The sequence below is a fragment of the Rattus rattus genome, chromosome 1 (genome assembly GCF_011064425.1).
Source record: "Rattus rattus isolate New Zealand chromosome 1, Rrattus_CSIRO_v1, whole genome shotgun sequence".
Taxonomy (NCBI): Eukaryota; Metazoa; Chordata; class Mammalia; order Rodentia; family Muridae; genus Rattus; species Rattus rattus.
Genome location: NC_046154.1, coordinates 57811042 through 57837806, shown reverse-complemented (window position 1 = coordinate 57837806; position 26765 = coordinate 57811042). Strand labels below are relative to the sequence as shown.

Here is a 26765-nt window from a genome sequence, read left to right as displayed (position 1 = left end):
GAATCAACTTTAATATACTTCATAACTTTAATACCATATTTTTATCAATACTGTTCAGATTAAAAATCAACAAAGAAAATTTCAGTTTCCTATTTCATAATATGCACTTAGATGACACTTATAGAATACTCCACTCAATAGTTTTAGAAAGTTTTGTAAGATAGATTACATTTTAGGCCATGAAGCAACTGTTTTAAATATAAAAGTACTGGGGCCGGGGCTGGAGTTCAGTGAGTAAAGTCCTCGGTTTGACCACTAATGGAACCTAAAGTAGGCATAGTCATACATATCTGGAAATCTTGTGATCATTAGGTGGATTCTGGAGGATCAGGAATTTAAGAACATTCTTAGCAGCATAGCAGCTTTGAGGCCAGCCTGAGATTCATGAGATTCGTGTCTCAAAAACTACACAAAATATTGAAACAATTTCTTCTGTCCTACAAGATTATGGTAGAATCAAAATAGAAATCAATAATAAGAGAAGCCACAGAAACAATACAAATACTGGGAGAATGAAGAGCACACTCTTGAATGACCAATGGGTAGCTTAAGAAATCAAGAAGTAAGTTGAGAAATTAATAGATGCAAATGAAAATGAATGAACAATTTACTAGAATGTTTGGGAGATAGCAAACATATTAAAGAAAATGTGTATATCCATGAGTTCTTACATTAAAAAATCACGAGCTTTCAACTAATTAAGGATGAACTTCAAGGTCACAGAAAAATAAAAATATGGCTACCACCAAAGCACTAGACTGAAAGAAATAATAAAGATTAGGACAGACATTAGTGACACGACAACTGAAAGCACAATACAAAGAATGAAACAAGATTCTTTGAAAATATAAGGTCAACAAGTTCTTAGCCAAAATTAACAAGACCAAGAAAAATATACCCAAATTTATAAAATTAGAAATAAAAACAGGAACTGGATGTAGATCTCTCCTGAGAGACACAGCCAGAATATGGCAAATACATAGGCTTAATGCCAGCAGCAAACCACTGAACTGAGAACGGACCCCCATTGAAGGAATCAGAGAAAGGACTGAAGAGCTTGAAGGCCTGAGACCCCATATGAACAACAATGCTAAACAACCAGAGCTTCCAGGACTAAGCCTACCCAAAGACTATACATGGACTGACCCTGGGCTCCAACCTCATAGGTAGCAATGAATAGCCTAATAAGGGCACCAGTGGAAGAGGAAGCCCTTGCCAAGAGTGAACCCCCAGTGAATGGGATTGTTGGGGGGGCAGTAATGGGGGGAGGATGGGAGGGAAACAGCCATGTAGAAGAGGAGGGGGAAGGGTTAGGGGGATGTTGGCCTGGAAACTGGGAAAGGGAATAACAATTGAAATGTAAATAAGAAATACTCAATTTAAAAAGATGGAGAAAAAATGTGTATATATATATATATATATATATATATATATATTAGAATAGATTCCAGGGACAAATTAGATGTATCAAGAGGTAAAGGTTGCCACACCTGAAAACCTGAGGTCAATTTCTGCTGCAATTTGTCCTCTAATTGTACACATACACATGCAAACACACACACACACACACACACACGCTTAAAAAATAGATTCCAAAGAACTGTACAGGATCATTATATTTGATCAGTTGTCTTCTTTAAAATTTTAGAAAACATAGACTACATTCATACATTCCCATGACTTACCAAATTAAACCAAGAAAATGTAAATACCATAAAAAGATCTATAACAAGTAATGAGATTATATAATTAATGGTCTTCCAACAAAGAAAATCCCAGGACTAGACACACTCAATGCTGAATTCTACCAACACTTTCACAAAGAGCTGCCTTTAATGCTACTCCAATTGTTTAATAAAATATAAAAGGAAGTAACACTACCAAACCCCTTCTACAAAGTTGGTATTATCATAATATCCAAAATGGGTAAAACACACAAGCACACACACACACACACACATACACAAACTGTAGTCAGATTTCTCTGATTAATTTAGATGCAAAAAATCACAATAAAATACCCTCAAACTGAATCCAAGAACATATTAGTAAGATGCACTATGACAAGGTGGTTCTGTTTGAGGGATACAAGGATTGCTCAAAATATATTAGTAAGTGTAAGATAGTACACAAACAGACTTAAAAACAGAAATCACATGATCATCTCAAAAAAGACATTTGACCCCTTTTTAATAAAAGCCCTAAAGGATGGTTTAATATGCGGAAAACCATCAACGTGATCCATTATATAAACAAACTGAAAGAACAAAACCACATGATCATTTCATTAGATGCTGAGAAAGCATTTGACAAAATTCAACACCCCTTCATGATAAAAGTCCTGGAAAGAATAGGAATTCAAGGTCCATACCTAAACATAGTAAAAGCCATATACAGCAAACCAGTGGCTAACATTAAACTAAATGGAGAGAAACTTGAAGCAATCCCACTAAAATCAGGGACTAGACAAGGCTGCCCACTCTCTCCCTACTTATTCAATATAGTTCTTGAAGTTCTAGCCAGAGCAATCAGACAACAAAAGGAGGTCAAGGGGATACAGATCGGAAAAAAGAAGTCAAAATATCACTATTTGCAGATGATATGATAGTATATTTAATGATCCCAAAAGTTCACCAGAGAACTACTAAAGCTGATAAACAACTTCAGCAAAGTATGTATAAAATTAACTCAAATAAATCAGTAGCCTTCCTCTACAAAAAAGAGAAACAAGCGGAGTAAGAAATTAGGGAAACGACACCCTTCATAATAGACCCAGATAATATAAAGTACCTCAGTGTGACTTTAACCAAGCAAGTAAAATATGTGAACAATAAGGACTTCAAGACTCTGAAGAAAAAATTGAAGAAGACCTTAGAAGATGGAAGGATCTCCCATGCTCATGGATTGGCAGGATTAATATAGTAAAAATGGCCATTTTACCAAAGGCGATCTACAGATTCAATGCAATCCCCATCAAAATACCAATCCAATTCTTCAAAGAGTTAGACAGAACAATTTGCAAATTCATCTAGAATAACAAAAAACTCAGGATAGCTAAAACTATCCTCAAACAATAAAAGGACTTCAGGGGAATCACTTATCCCTGAACTCAAGCAGTATTACAGAACAGTGACAAAAACTGCATGGTATTGGTACAGAGACAGACAGATAGACCAATGGAACAGAATTGAAGACCCAGAAATGAACCCACACACCTATGGTCACTTGATTTTTTTGACAAAGGAGCCAAAACCATCCAATGGAAAGAGATAGCATTTTCAGCAAATGGTGCTGGTTCAACTGGAGGTCAACATGTAGAAGAATGCAGATCGATCCATGCTTATCACCCTGTACAAAGCTTAAGTCCAAGTGGATCAAGGACCTCCACATCAAACCAGATACCTCAAACTAATAGAAGAAAAACTAGGGACGAATCTGGAACACATGGGCACTGGAAAAAATTTCTGAAGAAAACACCAATAAACTTATGCTCTAAGCTCAAGAATCGACAAATGGGATCTCATAAAACTGCAAAGCTTCTGTAAGGCAAAAGGACACTGTGGATTTAGGACAAAATGACAACCAACAGATTGGGAAAAAGATCTTTACCAATCCTACAACAGATAGAGGCCTTATATCCAAAATATACAAAGAACTCAAGAAGTTAGACCATGAGGGAGACAAATAACCCTATTAAAAAATGGGGTTCAGAGCTAAACAAAGAATTCACAGCTGAGGAATGCCGAATGGCTGAGAACACCTAAAAAAAAGAAATGTTCAACATCTTTAGTCATAAGGGAAATGCAAATCAAAAACAACCCTGAGATTTCACCTCACACCAGTGAAAATGGCTAAGATCAAAAACTCAGGTGACAGCAGATGCTGGAGAGGATGTGGAGAAAGAGGAACACTCCTCCATTGTTGGTGGGGTTGCAGACTGGTACAGCCATTCTGGAAATCAGTCTGGAGGTTCCTCAGAAAATTGGACACTGAACTGCCTGAGGATCCAGCTATACCTCTCTTGGGCATATACCCAAAAGATGCCCCAACATATAAAAAAGACACGTGCTCCACTATGTTCATTGCAGCCTTATTTATAATAGCCAGAAGCTGAAAGAACCCAGATGCCCTTCAACAGAGGAATGGATACAGAAAATGTGGTACATCTACACAATGGAATATTACTCAGCTATCAAAAAACAACGACTTTATATGAAATTCAGAGGCAAATGGTTGGAACTGGAAAATATCATCCTGAGGAGATAACCCAATCACAGAAAGACATACATGGTATGGACTCATTGATAAGTGGCTATTAGCCCAAATGCTTGAATTACCCTAGTTGCCTAGAACAAATGAAACTCAAGACGGATGATCAAAATGTTAAGGCTTCACTCCTTCTTTAAAAGGGGAACAAGAATACCCTTGGCAGGGAAGAGAGAGGCAAAGATTAAAACAGAGACAGAAGGAACACCCATTCAGAGCCTGCCCCACATGTGGCCCATACATATACAGCCACCCAATTGGACAGGATGGATGAAGCAGGGAAGTGCAGGCAGACGGGAGCCGGATGTGGATCTCTCCTGAGAGACACAGCCAGAATGCAGCAAATACAGAGGCGAATGCCAGCAGCACCCACTGTAGATACATAATAACAATAATCCTTAAAAACTATCATATAACAGCTTAAGCCCTAGCAAACTTTATTATTATTATTACTGATATTCTTGTTACTAATAAACAAATCCACAGCAAGAATGGACAAATTGTAGCATGGTCTGGTCCAAAGCCCAGTGGGTCCTTCTAGTATAATACTGTAGGAAGTTAAGATGATTAAGTGGACACTAATTAGCCTCCAGTCATCTATGAACTGCCTGAATGGAAGTTGTGGGCAAATGTTGCTGGGTGAGGTGGGGCAGCAGGAGTTACTTACTGTCACTAAGGGTCCAGGCCCTGAGTTCTTCACTCCACTCCCCCTGGGCCTTGGTGTTGACTCTAGCCCGGACGCTGTACTGCTCCCTGGGGAGTAAGTTGTTCAGCAGCACGGAAGTCAGGTTCCCAGGCACTTTGATGTTCTGCTGATCACTTCTTGTTTGCTGGGACCACCTCTCAACTTCCACATAAAATTCATCTTCTGAGCTTGTAAATATCGGTTGCCAAGTCAAATTCAGAGCTGTCTGGCTTTTGGGTAGGAGACTGAGACCTCTTGGAGGAGGGAGTCCTAGGAGTGACCAGAAGATGATTATTGTCGTGTTGGACAAAAGTAATGACAGCTCCAGAGGGCAGCTGCACAGAATAATCTTGGCTTTTAGAATAATATAAAATACTGACAAGCTAAACAAAAAACAAAACTATAAGCAAGTAAATCTTCAAAGTAATCTTTACATATACTTCGGGGGGTTTTAATGTAGGACTACGACTTCCTTGAGGCAACATGAGTAACTTTTTCAGGAGCCTTTAAAAGACCCTGGACTCTGACCTCATAGGTAGCAATGAATATCCTAGTAAGAGCACCAGTGGAAGGGGAACTGCTTCCTGGGTCCTGCTAAGACTGAACCCCCAGTGAACTAGATTGTTGGGCGGAGGGCGGCAATGGGGGGAGGGTGAGGAGGGGAGCACCCATAAAGAAGGGGAGGGGAGAGGGGGATGTTTGCCCGGAAACCGAGAAAGGGAATAACACTTGAAATGTATATAAGAAATACTCAAGTTAATATAAAAAAAATGAAAAAAAGTCTATATTCTTTGACCTTAACTCCTGACTACAAAGGATTTATCCTGAGAAAAGAAATATTCCAAAGGATGATAAAAGTATTTATGCATGGAGACATTCCTCATGGCATCATTTACAATAGTAAATGACTAAAGGAGGGCAAGTCTTCATTCTTCAAAGAAATTATAGAGCCATCCCAAGGATTACTGTCAACAAATAAGAGCAGGAGATCAATTAAGATGTTTATAGTAATATGGGTAAAATCTCTAGTGGAAACTTCCTAAGAGTCAAGCCTACAATTGGGAAAGGAAAGTAGAGGGTTTGATGGAAACAAACACAGTGGATTTTTGTTTCAATGCCACTTTGAGAAAGATGTTTTCAAGCTTTAAATGTCAGCAAGGAGAAGTTCACAGCACTATGGTAAGGAGCCAGCCCTAGCTTCATTCTGGCCACAGTGCAGTATCGGCTACAAACACCTGTTGTCTGCCCACAATTGTTCAGGCACCTGAATGCCAGAGAAATTGCCAAAAGAAATAATATAGGTTTTTAAAATTAGAGAGACAGGAGCATCCACTTCTACTTTGTAATCTGGGCAAATTTATAACCTAAATTCACCTGTAAAATGGCCCACTCACACTCAGCTTCCAGACACAGAAGAAAAAATGAGGTAGGTAATGGGTTGAAAGGGCTTGGGAAGTCTTAGGAACTCTGCCAATATTTGTTCCCTTCCTCCTTTCCTTTCCTGGCCCGTGTCAACGAACAAAGGAAGAATGTGTCTATCTTATTAATTGCAATTAATAATAGTAATTGATTTATAAGTCCCAGATAGAAAGTCCTTTCAAAGCATGGAAAAACAGTCTTCCTTCCTGATCTCAGGATGGGGGCATTATCACCACTAGAGGCAAAATTGATTTGCAGAGTGAGAACATTTTAGATGCTTTACTAATGGTTTAGATGGCAATGCTTTACTAATGGTGGTCATAATCCACAGACAGACAGACAGAGTGTGTGTGGTATGAGGATCTTACAAGCACTGTGGTCTAATAAAACTCATATTTAAAGAAAATACTTCAACACTTCGGAGTATGACATTCAAAAGAAGAATTTGAAAAGCCCTTTAAATTCTTAGCTGTGGCGGGTAATGGGGTCCTGTAAATCTACCTACCTCTAATTGTAAACCAATGAAGACAAGCAGTTGGGCAAACATTTGCTTGGCTTTATGTTAAAGGTCTTCTCCGATCTATCTGTAGAATCTAGGAAAATGCAGAGAGGTGGGGTCTACCCCCTTTTGCTAACCTCTAGAGTCTGAGTCCCAGCATAAGCCACCCATGATAGATATGTAGATAGCTAATAAAGAGAACACAGGTGAGTGTCAGAAAACTTGTATAATTCCTCATTCTTTGCTCTGGTAGCAGGAGGAACGTCAAATGCAGCCATCTCCACTTTAGCCTCCCTTTCAGGATGTTGAAGTGGAAACTTAAGAGTTCTTTGGGAAGTCAGTTGGATGGTGTTTTGTTGGGGTAAACACATGAAGGAATGTTTTACTGAAGCAGACACAGGAAAGAGGATGTTCTGCTAAGGCAAGCACATGAAAGGACGGAATGGATTCTTTGTGTACGACATGCATGTATTGGTCCACCTTGCATTGTATAGTTGAGCTGCATTTTTCCGGACTCCATAGGGAGAAAAGCACCAAAAAACTTCTTGCCACTTCCGAGGGCTGACTGGATGCAGGGCATGTGGAGGACACGTGATGTTTGGAGGGTATAAATAGGACCCCACAAGGTGATGGAGACAGAGCGTGGCTTACTGGTACAGCTAGCCGTACAATGCTTGTAGGTCTGATCTTTGCTTCCCTGAGAGAGGCACAGCTGAGACGTTTACTGGTGCTCCTCCTAGTCCCTTCTGCTGAAACTAGCAGAGGTTGAGGCCTGGCTGTCTTTGCTAGGTCGTGTCACCGCTGTTGCTAACCCAACTCTATGGAGCTGGACTGCTGGTATATCTGTGAGGTGTTTGCAAATGGATCAAGCCGCCACTGCCTGCTAACCTATGAACTGAACTGCCAATTCCCAGACAACACAGACGGGAATTGCTCCAAATAATCTTTCTAAACAGGTCCACTTCCTCCATATCCTTTCTTTGCCACTACCTCTGGTGGGTGTTGGGCTACAAAGGAGGTTAAAGCTTTTAAGAACCATCATTAAAAATAAGGTTTGAAAAAATTAAAATTACAGGCTATAGTTACCCTTCACCCAGCCTTGACTTTTCTTTTCTCTGCAAATGAGCTCTCCCCTCCTCTCCTGGCCTCTGTGGCCTTCCTACCTCAATTAAAACATAAACAGTTCAAGTGCCAGATGAATTAAAAAAGCAAGAATCAGCAAAATTCAATTGGTGGGAAAAGAGGACCTCAAGAATTCCCTTTCCACCGACCCCTGGAGTACTTTGAAATATTCCAAGAGGCCTCTAAATGCATCCTGGCTGGAATGCATTCTGAGGACTGATGGCAGTGCTTCTGGTCTGTGGAGTGTTTTATGTTCTGGCTGTGAATAATTTCCATGTGAGTCAGATTGTGACCTTCCTCCTTTGATCCAACACTGACCCGTGGGAGAATTAACTGCCACTTGCCTCTGAGTGCAGGATAATGACATAGTAGGTACCCCTTACTCTCAAATCAGAGAAAGCTTGATTCTCTCTGTGGAGTTTATACTAATTTTTATTGTGACAAGTTGTCATTTCTTACTGTCACCCTTGAAGAAATTAGAGAGTTTACAGGGAAATGGAGGTCAGAGTCTGCATGAAGTGCAGACAGACAGACAGTGGAAGTATTAAAGTTTGAGATGGGGTTGGGGATTTAGCTCAGTGGTAGAGCACTTGCCTAGCAAGCGCAAGGCCCTGGGTTCCGTCCCCAGCTCTGAAAAAAAAGAAAAAGAAAAAAAAAAGTTTGAGATGGCAGGAATCCTAGGAATGTACAAACAAAGCAGGGCCTAGGGAATGGGGTGGGGTACAGTGGGGGTGAGAGTTGTCCTTGCAAGAACTGCAAACCCCACCATCAGAAAGGTCCCAGAGAGTCGTTAAGATAAAGCATCTAGGGACCAAACAACCAAAGCTCGTGAGCTGTGAGTAGCTGCTAGGCATTGGTGCTCTAAGCCCCGGGCAATGAACTTCTCCCTTAAGGGCCTAGGGCAATAAGAACTTTGGGACTTAGAGCTAAGGCTTCTGTGTTTGGAAGCTAATGTAGCTTAGATACAAACTGTCCCCTGGAGAGCTCATATACTGAAGACTTGGCTCATAGTGGTAGTTTGTCTTTTAGATATTCTAGAATAAGGAGGAAGTAAAATCTGTGTAGATGAATAACTTATTGGATGTGGGTGGTTAGTGATTGTTTTGGTGCCTGGCCCTTTCCTCTACCCTGCTCTTCATATCTACCATAAGGGGAAGAAGATCCCTTTGCTACAGGCTTCCTCCATCCATATGCTCTGCCCACACAGACAGAGCTGAAGCACCATGGATCGAACTGTCTGAAACCATGAGCCAAAACGCACCTTTCCTCCCTAAGCTGTTGTCTTGGGAATTGGTCCAAGCGACAAGAAAGCAAATGCAGAAGTAAACAGTTGTGACTTGCTGTATAACGCAGGGAACACACAAGAACTTGCAACTGTAAAACACTCCTCAGGAGATAGCAACAAGGTGACCAAATATACCAAACAACTCAAAGGACAAGAGGATGATGTTATAAAGGTCACGCTACTATTTCAAAGGAGGACGCTGAGTGGCAGAGAGCTGGAAGTCAGATTAGCTTCAAGGAGTCAGCACAAATTGAGAGTTCCTCCATTCCCACAATGCAAGCCCACTGAATACCAACAATAATTTAAGAAATGTCCTATAAGGCATGACTCGCACATGTAAATCAGTACTCCAGAGGCTGGAGCATAACAATTATGACAGTTAGAGGCCAGTGTAAGCTATATTGTGAATTCTGGGCTAGTCTGGACTACAGAGTGAAACTCTATCTAAAAACAACAACAACAACAACAACAACAACACAACAACAACAAACCAGCAACAGCCACAAATAAAAATAAAACAGTAAAAAATAAATTCACAAAACCACAAAAACAAAATAACAAGAAAGGAAGAATGAAAGAAAGAAAAAAGGAAGGGAGGATAGAAAGAGAGAGAGAGAGAGAGAGAGAGAGAGAGAGAGATGCTTCTATACATATTATCCAGACCATGTGGAACAAGGCCAGCAGTAGCATTAACCATCTCTGGGGAATTTATTAGAAACTATAATTGTTGAACCACAGCCTTGTTTCAAACCTATTGGAACAAAGGTTCAAGGTAGATGGGGCTGGAGTCATGGCTCAGGGGTTAAGAGCACTGACTTCACTTCTAAAGGACCCAGGCTTGATCTCCAGACCCATATGGTGGTTCACAATGGGTGATAATCCCAGTCCCAGGGGATCTGATGCCCATTCTGACCTCCACAGACACTGCGTGAATGTATTGCACCGACATAATATGCATGCAGGGCGCGGGGAAAGTGACACACACACGATAATAAAACAAAATTTTAAGAGACTTGGAATAAAGTCCAACAATTTATTTTAAAAAACTCTTCTGGTGGTTCTGATGGATCTTAATGTCCAAACCACTGACTTAGCAACGTGAAGGTAAACCCTGTAAGAAATACCTTTCCATAGAGACAGTTGCTGATAAGAAGCGAGACGGGGGAGGAGGAGGGGTGGAGCTGAGGAGGACTTCTCCTTAGACAAAAGCCTTTCCTTCTGTTTGATGTTTGAACTATGGGCACAAATTACTTTGAAAAATAGAAATTATTTTCTAAAAAATAAATAAACTTGAATTTCTGAAGCATATTTGTGGCAGAAGCCTGGAGCGGCCCCAGGGGATGGAAACAGGAAGCTGGGGGGCGATATACAGAAGGCAAGGCTCAACACAGTGGCTGCTAGGTAAATCTCTGGGATGTCCTTGCCTTCCTGAAGGCTCATCTGCTTCCTCCTCTGTCCTCCTGAGCCGCCACAGTCCCCCTCCCCCAGGGAGACGGACCAACAGTCCAGCCCAAATAAAGGAACTGTTTGGCTTGAAGTATCAAGTCTTTCCTGTCACTTTCCCACCCATTCCACAGCAAAGTCCTTCCACCTCCATCCCCACCCACCCACTCACCCAACACCGCCCTTCCTGGTCTTCCTTCCTCTTTCCCCTTCCTCCCCCTCCCTCCCAGCTCAGGAATAAATGTCTGTTGGCTTCCACTGACCGATAGACGCTGTTGTGAATCTTCTCACAGGTCCAGGATGTCCTTCTCCACCCTCTCCAGGACGGACCAGCTGTACACACAGCTCGTAGTCAGTCCGAGGCTCCAGGTAGTTGAGTGTGACAACCTCATTCATCACTTGGAAGAGAGAAAGTCCAGAAAGCTTCAGCATGCATCCTGTTAGGTTCCGAAAACCAGAGTGGCTGCCTTTGCAGTGTGGACTAAACTAGGTTTTTAAAAAGCAGTGTCTTAGTGAAATAAAGAGGTAATTCCATCTTCAAGGACATACAGTTTCAAATGTAAAGGAAATGAACCTTGGAACAGGTATTTCCAGGTTTGGGGTACATACATTAGCATGTATATTTCTAGGTTTTAGTGTATGTGTATACACACACACACACATATGGATGTATAGTTTTAGATTTTGATATATACATTAGCATGTATAGTTTTAGGTTTTGGTATATACATTAGCATTATAAGGCCACATATACATTTCCGCCTGGTATTTTTACATTTTCATTTGTAAAATTAAATCCTAGCAAATCTACCACATAGGATGCCATACTTAGGGGGCTCAATTACCATAATATAAAAAATGCTATTTTCACTGTTTTCAAGAGCATAAACTGATTGCAATGAAGTTATCTGGAGAAAAAAGGCCCAGAAGTTTTTCTTTGATTTTTACCAGACAATGGATCTCTAATAGTCATCCTCTCACACTGAGAGGATGTAGAGTCCCTTACAATCACTTTCCACTAACAACTGGCACGTGCTTTTCTCTTAGCCATTTGTTTTGTTGGTCTCTTCATCGCTGTCTTTATAGCTGTCTTTATATTGGATATTATGATAATACCAACTTCTTAGAAGGGGTTTGGTAGTGTTACTTCCTTTTATATTTTATTAAACAATTGGTGAAAAAAAGTGTTGGTAGAAACTATGTGTCTAGTCCTGGGATTTTCTTCATTATTAAAATCCATTACTTGTTATAGATCAATTTACATTTTCTTGGTTTAATTTGGTAATCATGGGAATGTATGAATGTAGTCTATATTTTCTAAAATTTTAAAGAAGACAAGTGATCAAATATAATGATCCTCTACAGTTCTTTGGAATCTATTTTTTGAGCGTGTGTGTGTAATGTGTGTGTGTGTGTGTGTGTGTGTGTGTGTGTGTGTTTGCATGTGTATATGTACAATTAGAGGACAAATTGCAGCAGAAATTTCCTCAGGTTTTCATTTTAGATAACCTTTACTTTTGATACATCTTTTTTGTATGGAATCTATTTATATATATATATATTCATATATATATGTTTACATATACATTTTTTCTCCACCTTTTTTTTTAAATTGGGATTTGTTATTTACATTTCAATTGTTATTCCCGGTTTCCAGGGACTAACCCCCTTCTTCATATTGGGTGTTTCCCTCCCCCATCCTCCTCCCATTACTGCCCTCCCCCAACAATCCTGTTCTCTGGGGGTTCAGTCTTAGCAGGACCAAGGCTTCCCCCTTCCACTTTTTCTTATTTTACTAGGATATTCATTGCTACCCTATGAGGTTGGACAGGGTCAGTCCATGTAAGAGGTTTGGGGTGGCTTAGTTTAGGAAGCTCTGGTTGGTTAAGTTGTTGTTCATATGGGGTCTCAAGCCCCATCAAGCTCTTCCAGTTCTTTCTCTGATTCCTTCCACAGGGGTCCCGTTCTAAGTTCTGTGGTTTGCTGCTGGCATTCGCCTACGTATTTGCCTTATTCTGTCTGTGTCTCTCAGGAGAGATCTACATCAAGTTCCTGTTGGTCTGCACTTCTTTGCTTTTAACTTACTTTTTCAAAATTATAGTTTTACATATCACACAGCAAATAAAGCTAATATGTGTTTTAAGATACATTTATCTTTTTCATGACATTCACAATCTTTTGTCTTAGTTTACAGCATTTTTCCCTAGCGGCAGGGAGGGGCCAGCAGCTCTCATCCTAACACCCCCTCTTTTCCCTACCCTAAGTGCTATCCTTTCTCTACAGACTAAATTTTTCCAGAGTCATTTTTTTAATATAAAACCCTCTGTGTTAAGTGTCTTCAGGATGAGACAAGATAAGAAATGAGAGGCAGGGTGGGGTGCATCTAACACGGCAGACATAATTGCTCTCAAGATTCAGGCAGATTAAATTCCTCTGCCTTTCCATCATGGCCGTAGACCTTCCTGTTCTTGTGGTATAATCACACTTCCCACCACAGCTAGGCGTGGTAGAGTTTTAAAGTCATGACTGGCAGTTCAGAGGCCTGAGAAGAAATGCTGATATAAATGGTAGCCCAATGGATGGCTACGTCTGTGTGCCAGAGTGCTCAGTGGTATTAAGCAAGTCATTCTTAGAACTTTCATGGCTTCTGCATGGACCAAAGTATTCTTGTTCTTCTATTAGCATGGGCTGATATGGCTAGGCGATTTTGGTATATAGGGGACATCTTTTTTTTCTGGTACTAAACCTCCAGTTGGTGCCTTTTGCATCCAAACCTTACCTTGAATGTATTTCCAGGCCTGATTGACAGGTTTATAGAAAAGCTTCTTGGATTTGATCGGTCCATCCCCAAAGTAAGGCTCAGAGCTGATGTTGATGATAGCAAAGTTGTGTCCAGTGTCAATAACATTTGGGGCATGCAGGGGCTCTGGAAGAACTAAATGCAATTTTAGCAGTCAGCGTCATTCTTAAGCATTAGGGGTGCGCTATTGCTTAATCTCATAGCTAACTCTTCAAGAGTTCCGATTCAATCCTGTCTCCCCACCACCATCCCTGCTTTGGAACGATCCCTTAAAAGAGCCCTCTTCCACAATCCTCCAGTGGGTTCTAATTACGTGAAGGCTTAAAATGGGGCCATGACTCAGCAGGCTCCATCACTGCTTCAAGAAAATGCCCTTGCCCTAGTGCAAGAAACATACCTTTGACAGAAATGTTGAAAGGCTTTTCCACCATCCCAGCCACTGTGTTCACACTGCAGACCCAAACTCCTGAGTCAGGAGGTAAGATTCGGTTGACAGTGAATATGGCCACTGAGAAATGATCTGTATGGTTGAAGTCATTTGGCTAGAAGAGTCAGTCAAACACACACACACAAAGTTAGAATTTCTTGGGGTACTTACACACAAAGGCTCACGACACATACTCCAGCTCATTGTTTAGTAGGAAGTTTTCTAGGAGAGACTGAGGAGCTGAGCACAATGCTAATATAATCACTGGCTTATTTCCAAAGCTATTGTAGCAGCCCTGAAAGTTTGTATTGGACTGGTGCCCTCCGAGATCCTGCTGTTGTATTTGTGTTTGAAAGTGTTGAATAAACACTTACCAGCAAGGAGTTCAATTCTTTTAAAACTGCCCTGGGTAACATTTTTTTCCCTTTTTTAATGTGGTAGGTTAGAAGGACAAAGTAGCTTCCTGCCTATTTGAGGGGCTGTTAGGGATGGTGCAAAGGGAAAAGATACGTGGATCTAAAGACACATGTGTCTCTATTCCTTTTGTCCATGTCCTCAGATACTTAACATCACACGTCCAGTTTCCTTTTGTGCAAATATGAGGCAGGCAATGCAAAAAAGTTATGGGTAGAAGACTAAGAGGACAGCTGAATTAGAAGTTCCAGCAATGGTCTCTTCACAGAACAATAAAGCCAAAGAGCTATTCACTCGCCAAAATGCCTTCAGAGAGCTGAGGGAATCAAGTAAAAGGAACCTGAAAATGTTGACTTTTAGCATGGAAATAAGAAAAGGTATACTGTAGAAGGAAGAAAGTAAACTTACTTGGAGTTCCCCCAACTCCAAGCGACATAGTGTGGAAAGAGATGACACCCTTCCGTTGAGGGATGGGAAGATGACCTCCAATTCTTAGACCTTATCTAGAATCAGGCAGGTCGCAGTGAAGGCCAGTGTCAGGCAGAGCCTCATAGCCTTGCCCCACTACACATGTTTGTACTCTGTAAGCTAAACTGTTGGATCTTTATTGGCTAAGAAGTGCCTCCATCACCGAGACCTTTGGGCCATAGCAAGGAGCAAGATTCCATCAACCAAGGAGCAGAGAAGGAAGCTGAGCATGGGACCTTACCTGGAGTTCAGTGCCTAACAGTGAGACTAAGCCTAAGATCGACTCCAAACACCTATATCCCGAGACCAGTGCTCAAGAAAAGAGCCTCCAGGTACAGAATATCTAAAACTGAATACAAGGAGGAGGAACTGCAATAACCAAACTAGGACAACACTAAATTAGTAAGAAGCTAAACTGGGAGTTTCAATACATGAAACACTCTGAAAAGGCCAAATCTATAGGTTATAGGCATAGAACAAGAATTTCTTTCTAAAGGCATAGAGCATAAAACATATATATGCATATATATAAAACATTATAATAGAAAAAAATTCTCAGAGCTAGAAAAAGACATGTCAATCCAGATACAGGAGTCATTTAGGTACCACAAAGACTGGCCATAAAAATCCTCATTGTCTAATTATACTTAGGAACACTGAATACACGGGACAAAGTGTATTGAAAGCAAAAGAGAAACGTCCCATATAAAAACAGGTCTATTAGGATAACAGCGGATATTCAACTGAAACTTTAAAAGTACTAGAAGTCAGCAGAACTAGAAGTATTTCAGGTCCGAAAAGACAACAACTACCAACCCAGAAAACTACACTCAGCAAACCTATCTGTCCTCAAAGAAAATCCAAAACATCTGACAATGAGAAATAGACTAACGGAATTTATAACCACTAAGTCAGGATTATAGAAAATACTTGAATGAGTCCTGAATACCCAAGGAATCCTGCAGAGAAAACAAAGCTACACATATACCCATGTGCAAGTGTAGTCCATGTCCATATGCAAGTGAGGGCTGGCACAAGATAAGGCAGGGCCTGTGATTGGGCAGTGAGAAAGGAAGGCGGGACAGAGTATTTTGCAAGGTGGGAGAGAGGAAAAGAAAGGAAAAGCAAATGTGGAGGCAGAGAAGAAGGACCTTAAATGGCCACGGGCAGTTATGAATATTTATTTCTTAAGGGATGGATTTTTATAGGAATTTGTCTTATTTAGGTAGGCAGTTTATATCATTATCAATTGGTTGTGAGTTTTTTGTGTGGACGTTTTGTGTATTGAGAATTTAAGATCTAAATCTGAGTGCTAAATTACAAGCTGATTGAGTTTTGATTTCAACGGGTAACTGGGAGTTGTGACCGTAACCACAGGGGGCATGCTGGGAATGTGAGCAGAGTCCGAAGTAAGAGAGCCGTGAGATAGACAGTCTCTTTATGAAAGTGGCATGGCGGCGATCTGCCTTGGGAACTAGAGGATAGAGTTTTAAGAGGGCGGCTGCTGTCGAGGTCAGAGAGTAGCCATCAGCAGTGTGGGATGGAGACTGGGAGCTTAGCAGGTGAGACGCTTTGTTGACTGAGATGAAAAATACCCCACAGATGTCATATGGCCCACGGAAGACAGCCTTAGCGCAGGATGGTAGAGATTCTTTTTTTAATATTTACCGCTACAGAGAAGACTTTAATCCACACTAAAATAATAGTCAATCAAGAGAGGAAAAAAATTACCAAACATTACAAATTCAATGAAATGGCATGAATCAATACACACCTTTCAATATTAACTCGAATATTAATGGTCTCGATTTCTTGTTCAAAAGGCATAGTCCTTTTTTTAGTAAATACTATTTTTTAAAAAAAAAGTAGGAACCATTTCTTTCTTGCCTACAAGAAATCCACAAAAGACAAGATACTACCTTAATGATACACCTTAAGGTTCTAGAAAACGAAGCCAGACCCTAAGTCAGTAGATGCTCAGAAATCATTAAAATCAGAGGAGAAATCCATGAATAGAAACAAAGAACAACAACAAAATACAGAGAATGAAAAACACAAGAATTGGCTCTTAAAATATAAACAAAATGGAGCATCAAATTAACCAAAAGAGAGAACCCAAGTAAATGGAATTAGAGATGAAAAAGAAACTATTGCAAAAGATAGCAAAAGGCATGGAGAAAATCTTCAGGTCTTACTTTACAGCAGATATTCCACTGTGGGCTTTACTAATAATGGCCCCCATAGGCTCGTGTATTTGAACGCTTAGCAATCAGGGAGTGGTACTACTTGAGAGGAATTAAGATGTCTTGTGAGAGTAAGTGTATCATTGGAAGTCGGCTTTGCAGTTTTCCAAGGCCTAAGCCAAGACCGAAGTCTCTCTTTTCCTACTGCCTATGGACTTCAGTGGAATGTAGAACTCAGCACCGTGTCTCCCTGCATGCCACAAAGCTTCCGGCCACAATGAGAATGGACTAAGCTTCTAAAACTGTAATCCAGCTGCAGTTACATGTTTTCTTCATAACAGTTGTGTGATCATGTTGTCTCTTCGCAGCAATAGAACATAAAGACATCCACTAACTTAGAAATATCTAAAGAAATATGTCGCTATTTAGATGCATATATTCTATGAAAATTAAACCAAGATGAGATAGTTTAAACAGATATACAATAAGCAGGTCTACTATAGCAATAATAATAATAATAATAATAATAATAATAATAATAATAATAATAATAATAGTCTCCCATCTAAAAAAGAACAAGCCCAGATGGATTCACTGGTGAATTTTGCCAAACCTTCAAAGAATAACTAAGACTGAAGATTTTCAAAGAGTTCCATAATAGAAAAAGGAGGACCATTACCAGACTCTGTTTACAAAGCTAGAATTACTCTGATACCTCAAACATGTAAAGATACAACAAAATAAGAAAATTATAGATTATAGGCATTAGAGGAGAGTAATTATGTAGTTATTTCTCTAGATATAGAAAAGGTCTTTGACAAAAATCCAACAACTCTTCATTCAGAATAGAAGAAACCCTATATTAAAAAAATAAAATTTATACATAAAAAATGTATAGTTGGTATTATGTTAAATAGGGAAAAGCACAAATTATTTTTGTTAGGATTAGGAACAAGAGAAGGGTATTCCATTATTACCATTCTTATTCAATAAGGAACTAGAAATCTTAGTCAGGGGTAAAAATTTGTTATAATAAAAACAGTATAAAATATTGCTAAAAGATGTGAAAAGATATCGTGTCTTTATGATTAAATAGGATAAATACTGTTAAAATGGTTCATAATACATGAAGCAAACAATGCACTCTCTGTAAAAACACCAGTGAAACTCCTAATCTTTGAAACTCTTTATATTTGAAAAACCCACACAATAATAAGACCACAAAGAACCTGGAGCGATGTCTCAGAGGTTAGAGCATTTATTGCTCCTTCAAACAATGTGGGTTCCATGCCTAGCACTCACATCATAGCTCACAACCACTTGTCACTCTAGTCCCAGGAGATCTGATACTCTCTTTTGGCCTCTGTGGGCTCCTGGACCTATACAGTGCACATATACCTATATACACACACAGGCTCACACATATATTAATGAATTGACAGCAAAGAAAAACTGAACAAAAACAAAATGCAAGGGTCCTTACAATTTCCATCTATACCGCAAAACTCTAGTGATTTAAACAACATGGCCTTGACATGAGATAAGAAGCACAGACCAATGGAGAAATAGAGAGCTGAGAAGTAGACCCCATGTCTACATTAAGCTTATCTGCAATGAAGTGCTAAGAATATGCAATGGGACAAGGGCAGTTTTTTTTTTTCAGTAAGTGACACTAGGGAAACTGTGTTCACAGTCTAGGACTGGACCTTAATCTCACCACACCCCAAATGGGAACTATGGAGAAACACTTACCACATGGGTGTGGAAAAGGAATCTTAGATAGGGACCATCCACAGTTAATGTGTCTCTTCTCACATCAAACAAATGACAGCTTATGATGGTGTAAGTATGGAGTAAGGGAAAGATTCGTCCATTGCTGGTTGGGAGTGCAAGCTTGTATAGCACCATGGAAATCAAGGTGGTGATTCCTCAGTTAACTGGGGATAGATCTACCTCAAGATCCAGCTATGCCATTCTTGGGCCTAGACCCAAAGAATACTTCATCCTTCTACAGAGACACTTGCTCATTCATGCTCCTTGCTGCTGTCTTTAAATAGCCAGAATTTGGAAACTGCCTAGATGCTTCTCATCAGAAGAATGTATAAAGAAAATGTTACACAATAAAATTAAATTAAAATTTAAAATTAAAATTGCACAATAAATGTTACTCAGCTGTAAGAAAAAATGAAACCATGAAATGTGCATGTATTCTCATATGTGAATATTAGGTGTTAAAGAAGGCTATGGTCCATATAACCACAGATGTTGGGTATAGAGGAAAGGACTAGAGGAGATGGAAATAGCATATACAGTTATGGAGAGATGGGGAGGGATTGGAATGGGATGGTTAAATGAAAAGGGAGAGGAAGGAGGCGGTAGGGAAATGGTAGAGGAACAGCTAAAACTAAGGGACATTTTAGGGATCACATAGAAGCCTACAACTGTAGAAGTGTGTTAGAGATTCTCACACAAACAAATGACAGCTTATGAGGGTGAAAATATGGAGTAAGGGGAAGACTCATCCATTGCTGGTTGGGAGTGCAAACTCATATAGCACTATGAAAATTTTACATGAAATACATGAAAAATATTTGAATAGAATATTTCAATGGGGAGACAAAGCCTCAGCTAGAGCTCTCTAGCTACCAAGTTGTTGGCCAAAGGGGTCTCATGGAAACCCTCAAACAACCTAGGCTGTTGCCATGACTATTTGTTGGTCTCCACGACTGATGGTAAGGCCCTGTTGCTGAGGACAACTCTTACATTACTCACTGAGCACTGAAAAGTCAAGCTGGTGTCTACCTAGACCTCCACCCCTAATGACTAGTGTCCCTGGTACAGAAAGATACTCTGTATACTATCAGAGGAGAAAGGTAACACCAACCAAGCCACAAACCCTTCCACCTACCATAGTGACCTTTCTGTATAATATACTGGTACAATAGTGGCACAAAAGTCAGGAGAGTAACGAATCACTCTCTGGTTAGATTAAGGTCCACTCTATGAGATGGAATCCATGCCTAACACTGCTCACTGGGACCAAGGGGAAAACCAAACACCACTGTTCTGCCAAAGAAACATAATAATAAGATGACTCCTAACAACATTCTGCTATGCATATAAATCAGCGTCTTGATCAGCCATTATCAAGTCCTCCTACAGCAGATGGGAACAAATATGAAGACCCTCAACAGGATAGAGAGTGAGACACCTTGGAACATTCAGATGGTGTTCTGAGTCCCTGTGCTGAGAGAGAAAGTACACACAATCTCCCATCTGTAAACCTAGCTATCTCCAATTGACAACCACTTTCAAAGGAAAAATTAGTTTTCTCTAATGGAGCCCCACTTAATAGAAGCCCTGTGTCTAGAAGATGGCTGTGGTAGTTTAAATATGCCTGACCCATGGAAAGTGGCACTATTAGAAGCTATGGCCTTTTTGGAAGAGGTGTAGCCTTGTTAAAGGAAGTATGTCACTGTCAAGTATGTCAAGGCAGGGTCTTGAGGTCTCATATGTATGCTCATGTCTGGCCAATGTGACCCAGAGTCTCTTCCTGTTTCCCTGGAGAGAACAGTCCCCTTCTGCTGCCTGCAGATCAAGATGTAGAACTCTTGGATCCTCCAGCACTATGGCTGCCGTACTTCACCACGATGATAATGGACTGAATCTCTCAAACTGTAAGCCAACTCCACTTAACATTTGCTTTTATTAAACATTTGCTTTTGTAAGAGTTGCCTTGGCTTTGGTTGTCTCTTCACAACAATAAAACCTTAACTAAGACAAGGGCCAAGACAAAAATTACCTAAACAAAGCATTATGAGCAAAACTTCTGATTTTTTTTAAACATTTTGCTCATAATGCTTTGTTTGGATTTTTTGATTGTGTGGGGGGATTGTTGTTTATATTTGTTGTCTTTTGCTTGTCTATTATGATTTCTGATTTTGTGTTTTTATGGTGTTTGTGAATGTGTGTATCTCTGAGTGGGTATGTGTTTTTCTTGTTTTTTGTTTGTTTTCTTTTCTTGTGTTTGCTTTGTTTTATTCTGGTTTGTTTGTTTGTTTTGACCTGTTTTTTTTCCTAAAGAGAGAGAAAGAAGGCATGGAGTTAGATAGGTGGGGAAGTAGAGAAGATCTGCGAGGAGGCAAGAGAGGGAAAACCATGATCAGAATATACTGTGTGAAAAAAATTATTTTCAATTAAAAAAACTCATGATTGGAATGAACACATAGTTCTCAATATATTACAAAATCTTTGTCATGACAGCACAGTATGTTACTCATTCATGGGTTTCAAGATCCCTGTGTGACCCCTAGACCTCCTTGCTCTTCTTAATATAGGATTTAGAGGAGACAATGTAGGGGTCTCACATCATCTGACCTGTACATAGTTCAGCACACACAGTTGGACAGTTTTGTAGGATAGGGGCTGTCCTTGACACTCAGATCTGACGACCCCATTGTGATGACAAATTCCCAACCCAGCATTGCAGCACTGTCCATACAGAGGAAGTAAGTGAGACTACAGTGAGTCAGTACCTGCATTTAATACGTGCAACATGGCACTTATCTAAGATGACAACACACCACCCAGGAAGGGGTTAAGCCCTGGAGTAAAATCCAGCTTTCGGAGACAGACTGCTGTAGTGAAACAGTCTTATGGTGCTAAGCAGACGTAGTGAAGAATGGTTCTTACTTGGAGCACTGTCCCATCCGGCTTCACCAGGGTCATTTCTTCACTAGTAGGTAGTGGCCAGCCAGAGGCCTTGCAGATGGGGTTAAATTTCCCACTGTTTACTTCTATGTGATCTGGCAAATCCTCTATCTGTGGAGTCATCCTTGGCCTGCCTAGATTTAAAAAAACATTTTAAAACAATGCAGTCTAATCTTCACATAACAACAATAGCTAGTCTGGTGATCACTCCCTGTGGTTACATTAAATGAACAAAATTTACAATCACCTGGAAGATGGGTCTATGAGCATGTCTGCAAGAGATTTTCTTGATTAGGTTATTTGATGTGAGAAGACATACTTGGGACATTCAGGAAACAAGCTGAGCACCATCACTCATTGCTCTCTGGGTCTTGACTCTGGTTGCAATGTGACCATCTTCCTCAGCTCCTGATGCCTTGGCTTCCCCACCATGATGGAGGAGTACCTTGAACTTTGAGCCAAAACAAACCTTTCTCTCTTAAGTTGCCTTTGTCAGAATATCTTGTCACAGCAACAGAAAGAGACAAAAACCCACTCTATCTGAGAGCTTTATAACTATTTTAACCTATCATTGCTTAATAAGTTTGAGGATTCTATTAATATCTCTACTTTACAGAAGAAGGGACTGAACCTCAAAACCCAGACTCATGCTCTGGTTTCCTGAATTCAAAGTGCATGGTCTTCTGCCATGGTGCTGTGCTCAATATAAAATAATCCTCATAGCCACACACTACCCCAAACCTAGCATTTAGTCCCAATCTTGGTTTTTAAAGTGAAAGTTTTATAAAATCAATCAACCAATAAATAAATAAATAAATAAATAAATAAATAAATAAATAAATAAATAATCAAGTTCCTCAAATCAGGAAACAGCCACACAGTGTTTCTCATCAACGAAATGATCCTCAGTATGGAAGTTTATGAGGTCTTTCACTTTAGAAATCTGTAAGTGATGTGTAAATAATAAGAATGGAGTGATTTAAATTATATACAATTATGTCACAGACATGAGATAAATGCTCCCAAAGCAATCTCTAGCCAACAGTCAAATCAAAAATGGTGCTGCCATACTGAATGAAGAAAAAAAAATTCCCAGTATTAACAAAAGCAATGGATGGTGTCAGGGACCCATGTGCCTAGTACCTGCACCATTGAGAATTAATTGACTTTTAATTAAAGTGCAAAGTCTTCTACCAAAAAAGAAAATTCTGATTATCTTAATTAAATCGAGAGATGTTAGCACCATTGGATTTTGGTTTAAGTGTATTCCCAAAGATGTCTGTCCTGGTAACTTGACCTTTAATATGGCAGTGTTTTGAAGTGCGAAGGCTTTCATAGATGAGCCATCTATACAAGACAGTCAAGTCACTGGGTCAGAAAAAATTGATGTAGTCCTTACAGGAACACAGTTAGTTCACTCAAAAGTAGATTAGCATAAAAGGAATAACTCTTGTGCTTCAGTCCCTCTGGTGTCTTGTCACATTGTATGATCTCTCCTGTAGGCCATCTTGCTGACTTTCTTGCCATTTCATCAGAGGGACAAAAAGCCAAGGCAGCTGCTGCCTTGCTCTAAGCAAAGACTGAACCAGAAATGTATTTCTTTCTAAATCACATTTACCCTTGTAGAATGTATTACATGCTCCTTTTCTACTGTTTTTATGTACGTGGTTGTTTTGCCAGCAAGTGTCTATGAAGATCTCAGCAAGCATTTGGTTTGCTCAGAAATGAGGGTACTATGATGCCTGTGCTGGTGTGGAGGACAGTGAGCCCCATAGGCTCAGATGGTTTTGACTCGTTAGTCCCGAGTAGTGGAACTGTCTGAGAAGGATTAGGAATGTCAGGATTAGAAGTGAGTGTTCTAGCCCTCATTTCCTAGAGTGTCTCTTAAATGTTTTCAGTTAAAAAGAGAAGAACAATTCAAAACAGAAGAGGGCATGTGCATCAGAGTTATATTAGAGGTTAGGCTCTCGGAGAGGACTGTCCCGTTTGGTGTAGGTGACTAGGAGATGTCAGAGGAAATGTGTCACTGGTAATGACTTTGAGGTTTTAAAAGTCTCTGGGACATCTCCAGTGTACTCTCCTCTGTATTCTGTTCACCCCACCCTGCTATCTCTGCCTCCTGCACATGGATCAGGACAATATCTCTCAACTGCTACTCCAAGTATCTATAGTCAAGCCTTTCTTTTGCCATCAGAGACTCTAACCCTCTGGAACCATAAGCTAAATTAAACTTCTTTTATAGGTATCTTAGTCATGATGTCTTATCGCAGCAATAGCAAAGAAACTACTACAGATCCGTTGGAAGACACAGAATGTTGTTTTATTTTGGTGATGCCAGGGTAAGAATTACACCAGTAGGGCTTTCCTCAGACATGCTGAACACGACCCTGACCACATGTTACCTTGCTTTACCTTCTTTCTCACACTGCAGCCCTTGCCATCCTTGAGAGCAGAGGCATCCTTGGAAGCGGTCACACATCTCTTCATTGGTACAGTGGCACCTGAGCTTACAGTCTGGCCCATAGTGACCGTATGGACATGCTGCAAGCAAAAGTGTCATAAACTAATGTTAGTGTAGAGGAAGAGAGAAAACTGAGGCTCTCAACGGCGAATTTTAGTTTCCTTCCATTTCAACTTTGCTGAATTGTACATGGTAATGTGCCATTTGTGAGACTTACTGAGACTTAAAGTTTAGTCAGTTTTCTTTCCAGATAGTTAAGTAACTTTCTAATAGAACGTACTACACAATACAGTATTCTGAAAAAGACTACTTGAAATCAGGGTGGAATGTATGTGGGCAGAGGAAACCAGGGAGGTTTTAAAGGGGAAGTGACATTTGGAAGAGAGGAATGGTGTGCTTCTCATTTTTCAGTTTTCATTGGAGCAAAAACAAATGTTATTTTCATATAAAAAAATCAGAATAACCAAAAACACTGAGCAAGAAGTAACAACACCAGAGGTAGCATACAACTTCTTTTTTTTCTTTTTTCTTTTTTTTTTTTGGAGCTGGGGACCGAACCCAGGGCCTTGAAAAAAATCAGCAAGCACCTACCACTAAGCTAAATAACCCCAACCCCTGCATACAACTTCTTGATTTCAAATTATACTATAAAGCTATAGTACTCGAAATCACATTTTAGCATAAAGAACAGTCACATAAACCAATGGACAGAAAACCCAGAAATATATATATATATATATATATATATATATATATATATATATATATATTGTCAATTGGTTCAGTAAAGGAACAAAACTACACAATGGGAAAAGACAGTCATGTCAATAAATACTGTGGAAGAAACATAGGCAACCACAAGTAGAAGAATAAAATGTATTTGTCATCCCACCCCCCTACAAAAATCAAGTGAAAATAAATTAATGATTTAAATCCAACACCTCGAATTGTAAAACCTATTAGAAGAAAACATGAAAATCTTTTTTTAATCAATTTGAGGAAAGATCAGGGAACAAAAGCCAATGAGACAATAAGATTTGCATTAAATTAAAAGGCTGCTCCAGTCAACAGAGTGGAGAACCATCAGTGGGCTGGAGGAAAGAGCTGTAGGCCACACATACATAAGAGTCTCTGTCTAGTACATAGGAGAAGTCGAGTAATGGAAGAGCAAGAAAACACGTCTTTTAAGAGTAGGCAAAGATGGAGCAGAGACCAAAGGAAAAGCCATCCAGTGACTGGCCCAACTTGACAACCACCCCATGGGCAAGCACCAGTCTCTTAGACTATCAGTGATGCTATGCTGTGCTTGCAGATAGGAGCCCTCTGAGAAACTCTACCCAGCAGCTGACTGAAACAGATGCAGATGCCTGTAGACAAACATTGCAGAGAGGTCAGGGACCCCTTTGGGAGAGTTAGGGGAAGGATTGAAGGCCCTCAAGGAAATGGCAACCCCACAGGAAGACCAATACTGTCAACTAATATGGACCCCTAGGAGCTCCAAGAGACTGAGCCACAGACCAAAGAACATACATGGGCTAGTCCAAGGTCCCGGGCACATATGTAGCAGAGGACTTCCACATCTGGCCTCAGTGGGAGAGGAAGCATCTAATTCTAAGACACTTGATATACTGGGGAGCTGGGGGAGGGAATACTGTGGGGCCACCCTCCCATGAGCTGAAGGGAAGGGGAATAGGGGAAATAACTCTACAAGGAGGGGACCAGGAGAGAGGGCAACATTCGGGATGTAAATAAATAAATAAATAAATAAATAAATAAATAAATAAATAATTGTTTAAAATTGGCCAAAGAACCTAGGTTGACATCTCTTAGAGGATATATAGATGGCCAATATGAACATGGAAACATATTTAATAACACTGGGCTTCAGGGAAGGACCACAGATGTGGCACAACATGCACATGGCCTTGGGTGTGACCATGGCAGCCCACAGTCAGACAAATCCAAGGGAACACAAATTAAAAACCTAAAGAGGGCGGATCCCGGCCCGCAGCAGCTCTCTGCTCCCAAAACCCGTGGGAGGGAGACCTCACTGCCTGGTCAGGTGGGCACTCCTGAGGCTGCCGAGCGGAAGAGACCACCAACACTGCCCACCCCTGCCCACATCCCTGGCCCAAGAGGAAACTGTATAAGGCCTCTGGGCTCCCGTGGGAGAGGACCCAGGAGAGGAAGGAGCCCTGCCTGAGACACTGCCGGAACCTGAAGGAAACAGACCGGATAAACAGTTCTCTGCACCCAAATCCCGTGGGAGGGAGAGCTAAACCTTCAGAGAGGCAGACAGGCCTGCGAAACCAGAAGAGACTGCTCTCTACACACATTGCTGATTCCAGAGGAAAACACCGGAGGCCATCTGGAACCCTGGTGCACGGAGGCTCCCGGAAGAGGCGGCGCAGATCTTCCCGGTTGCTGCCACCGCGGAGAGCCCGTGGGCAGCACCCCGCGAGCGAACTCAAACCTCGGGACCACAGGTAAGACCAACTTTTCTGCTGCAAGTGACCTGCCTGGTGAACTCAAGACACAGGCCCACAGGAACAGCTAAGACCTGTAGAGGGCAAAACTACACAC

The 26765-nt window shown here is 40.5% G+C and overlaps 1 protein-coding gene across 1 annotated transcript in view; it reads right to left on the bottom strand.

The window, feature by feature from the left end:
• The window catches only part of Tek (TEK receptor tyrosine kinase), a 69298-nt gene that overhangs the window by 33766 nt on the left and 8767 nt on the right, over window positions 1-26765 (bottom strand). Inside the window, exons 2-7 of the mRNA XM_032893354.1 lie at window positions 24134-24262; window positions 21704-21855; window positions 13917-14061; window positions 13499-13654; window positions 10983-11117; window positions 4934-5221 (exon numbers count right to left, since the gene is read on the bottom strand). Coding sequence (XP_032749245.1) covers window positions 4934-5221; window positions 10983-11117; window positions 13499-13654; window positions 13917-14061; window positions 21704-21855; window positions 24134-24262 — 1005 coding nt within the window. The remainder of the gene's footprint in view (window positions 1-4933; window positions 5222-10982; window positions 11118-13498; window positions 13655-13916; window positions 14062-21703; window positions 21856-24133; window positions 24263-26765) is intronic.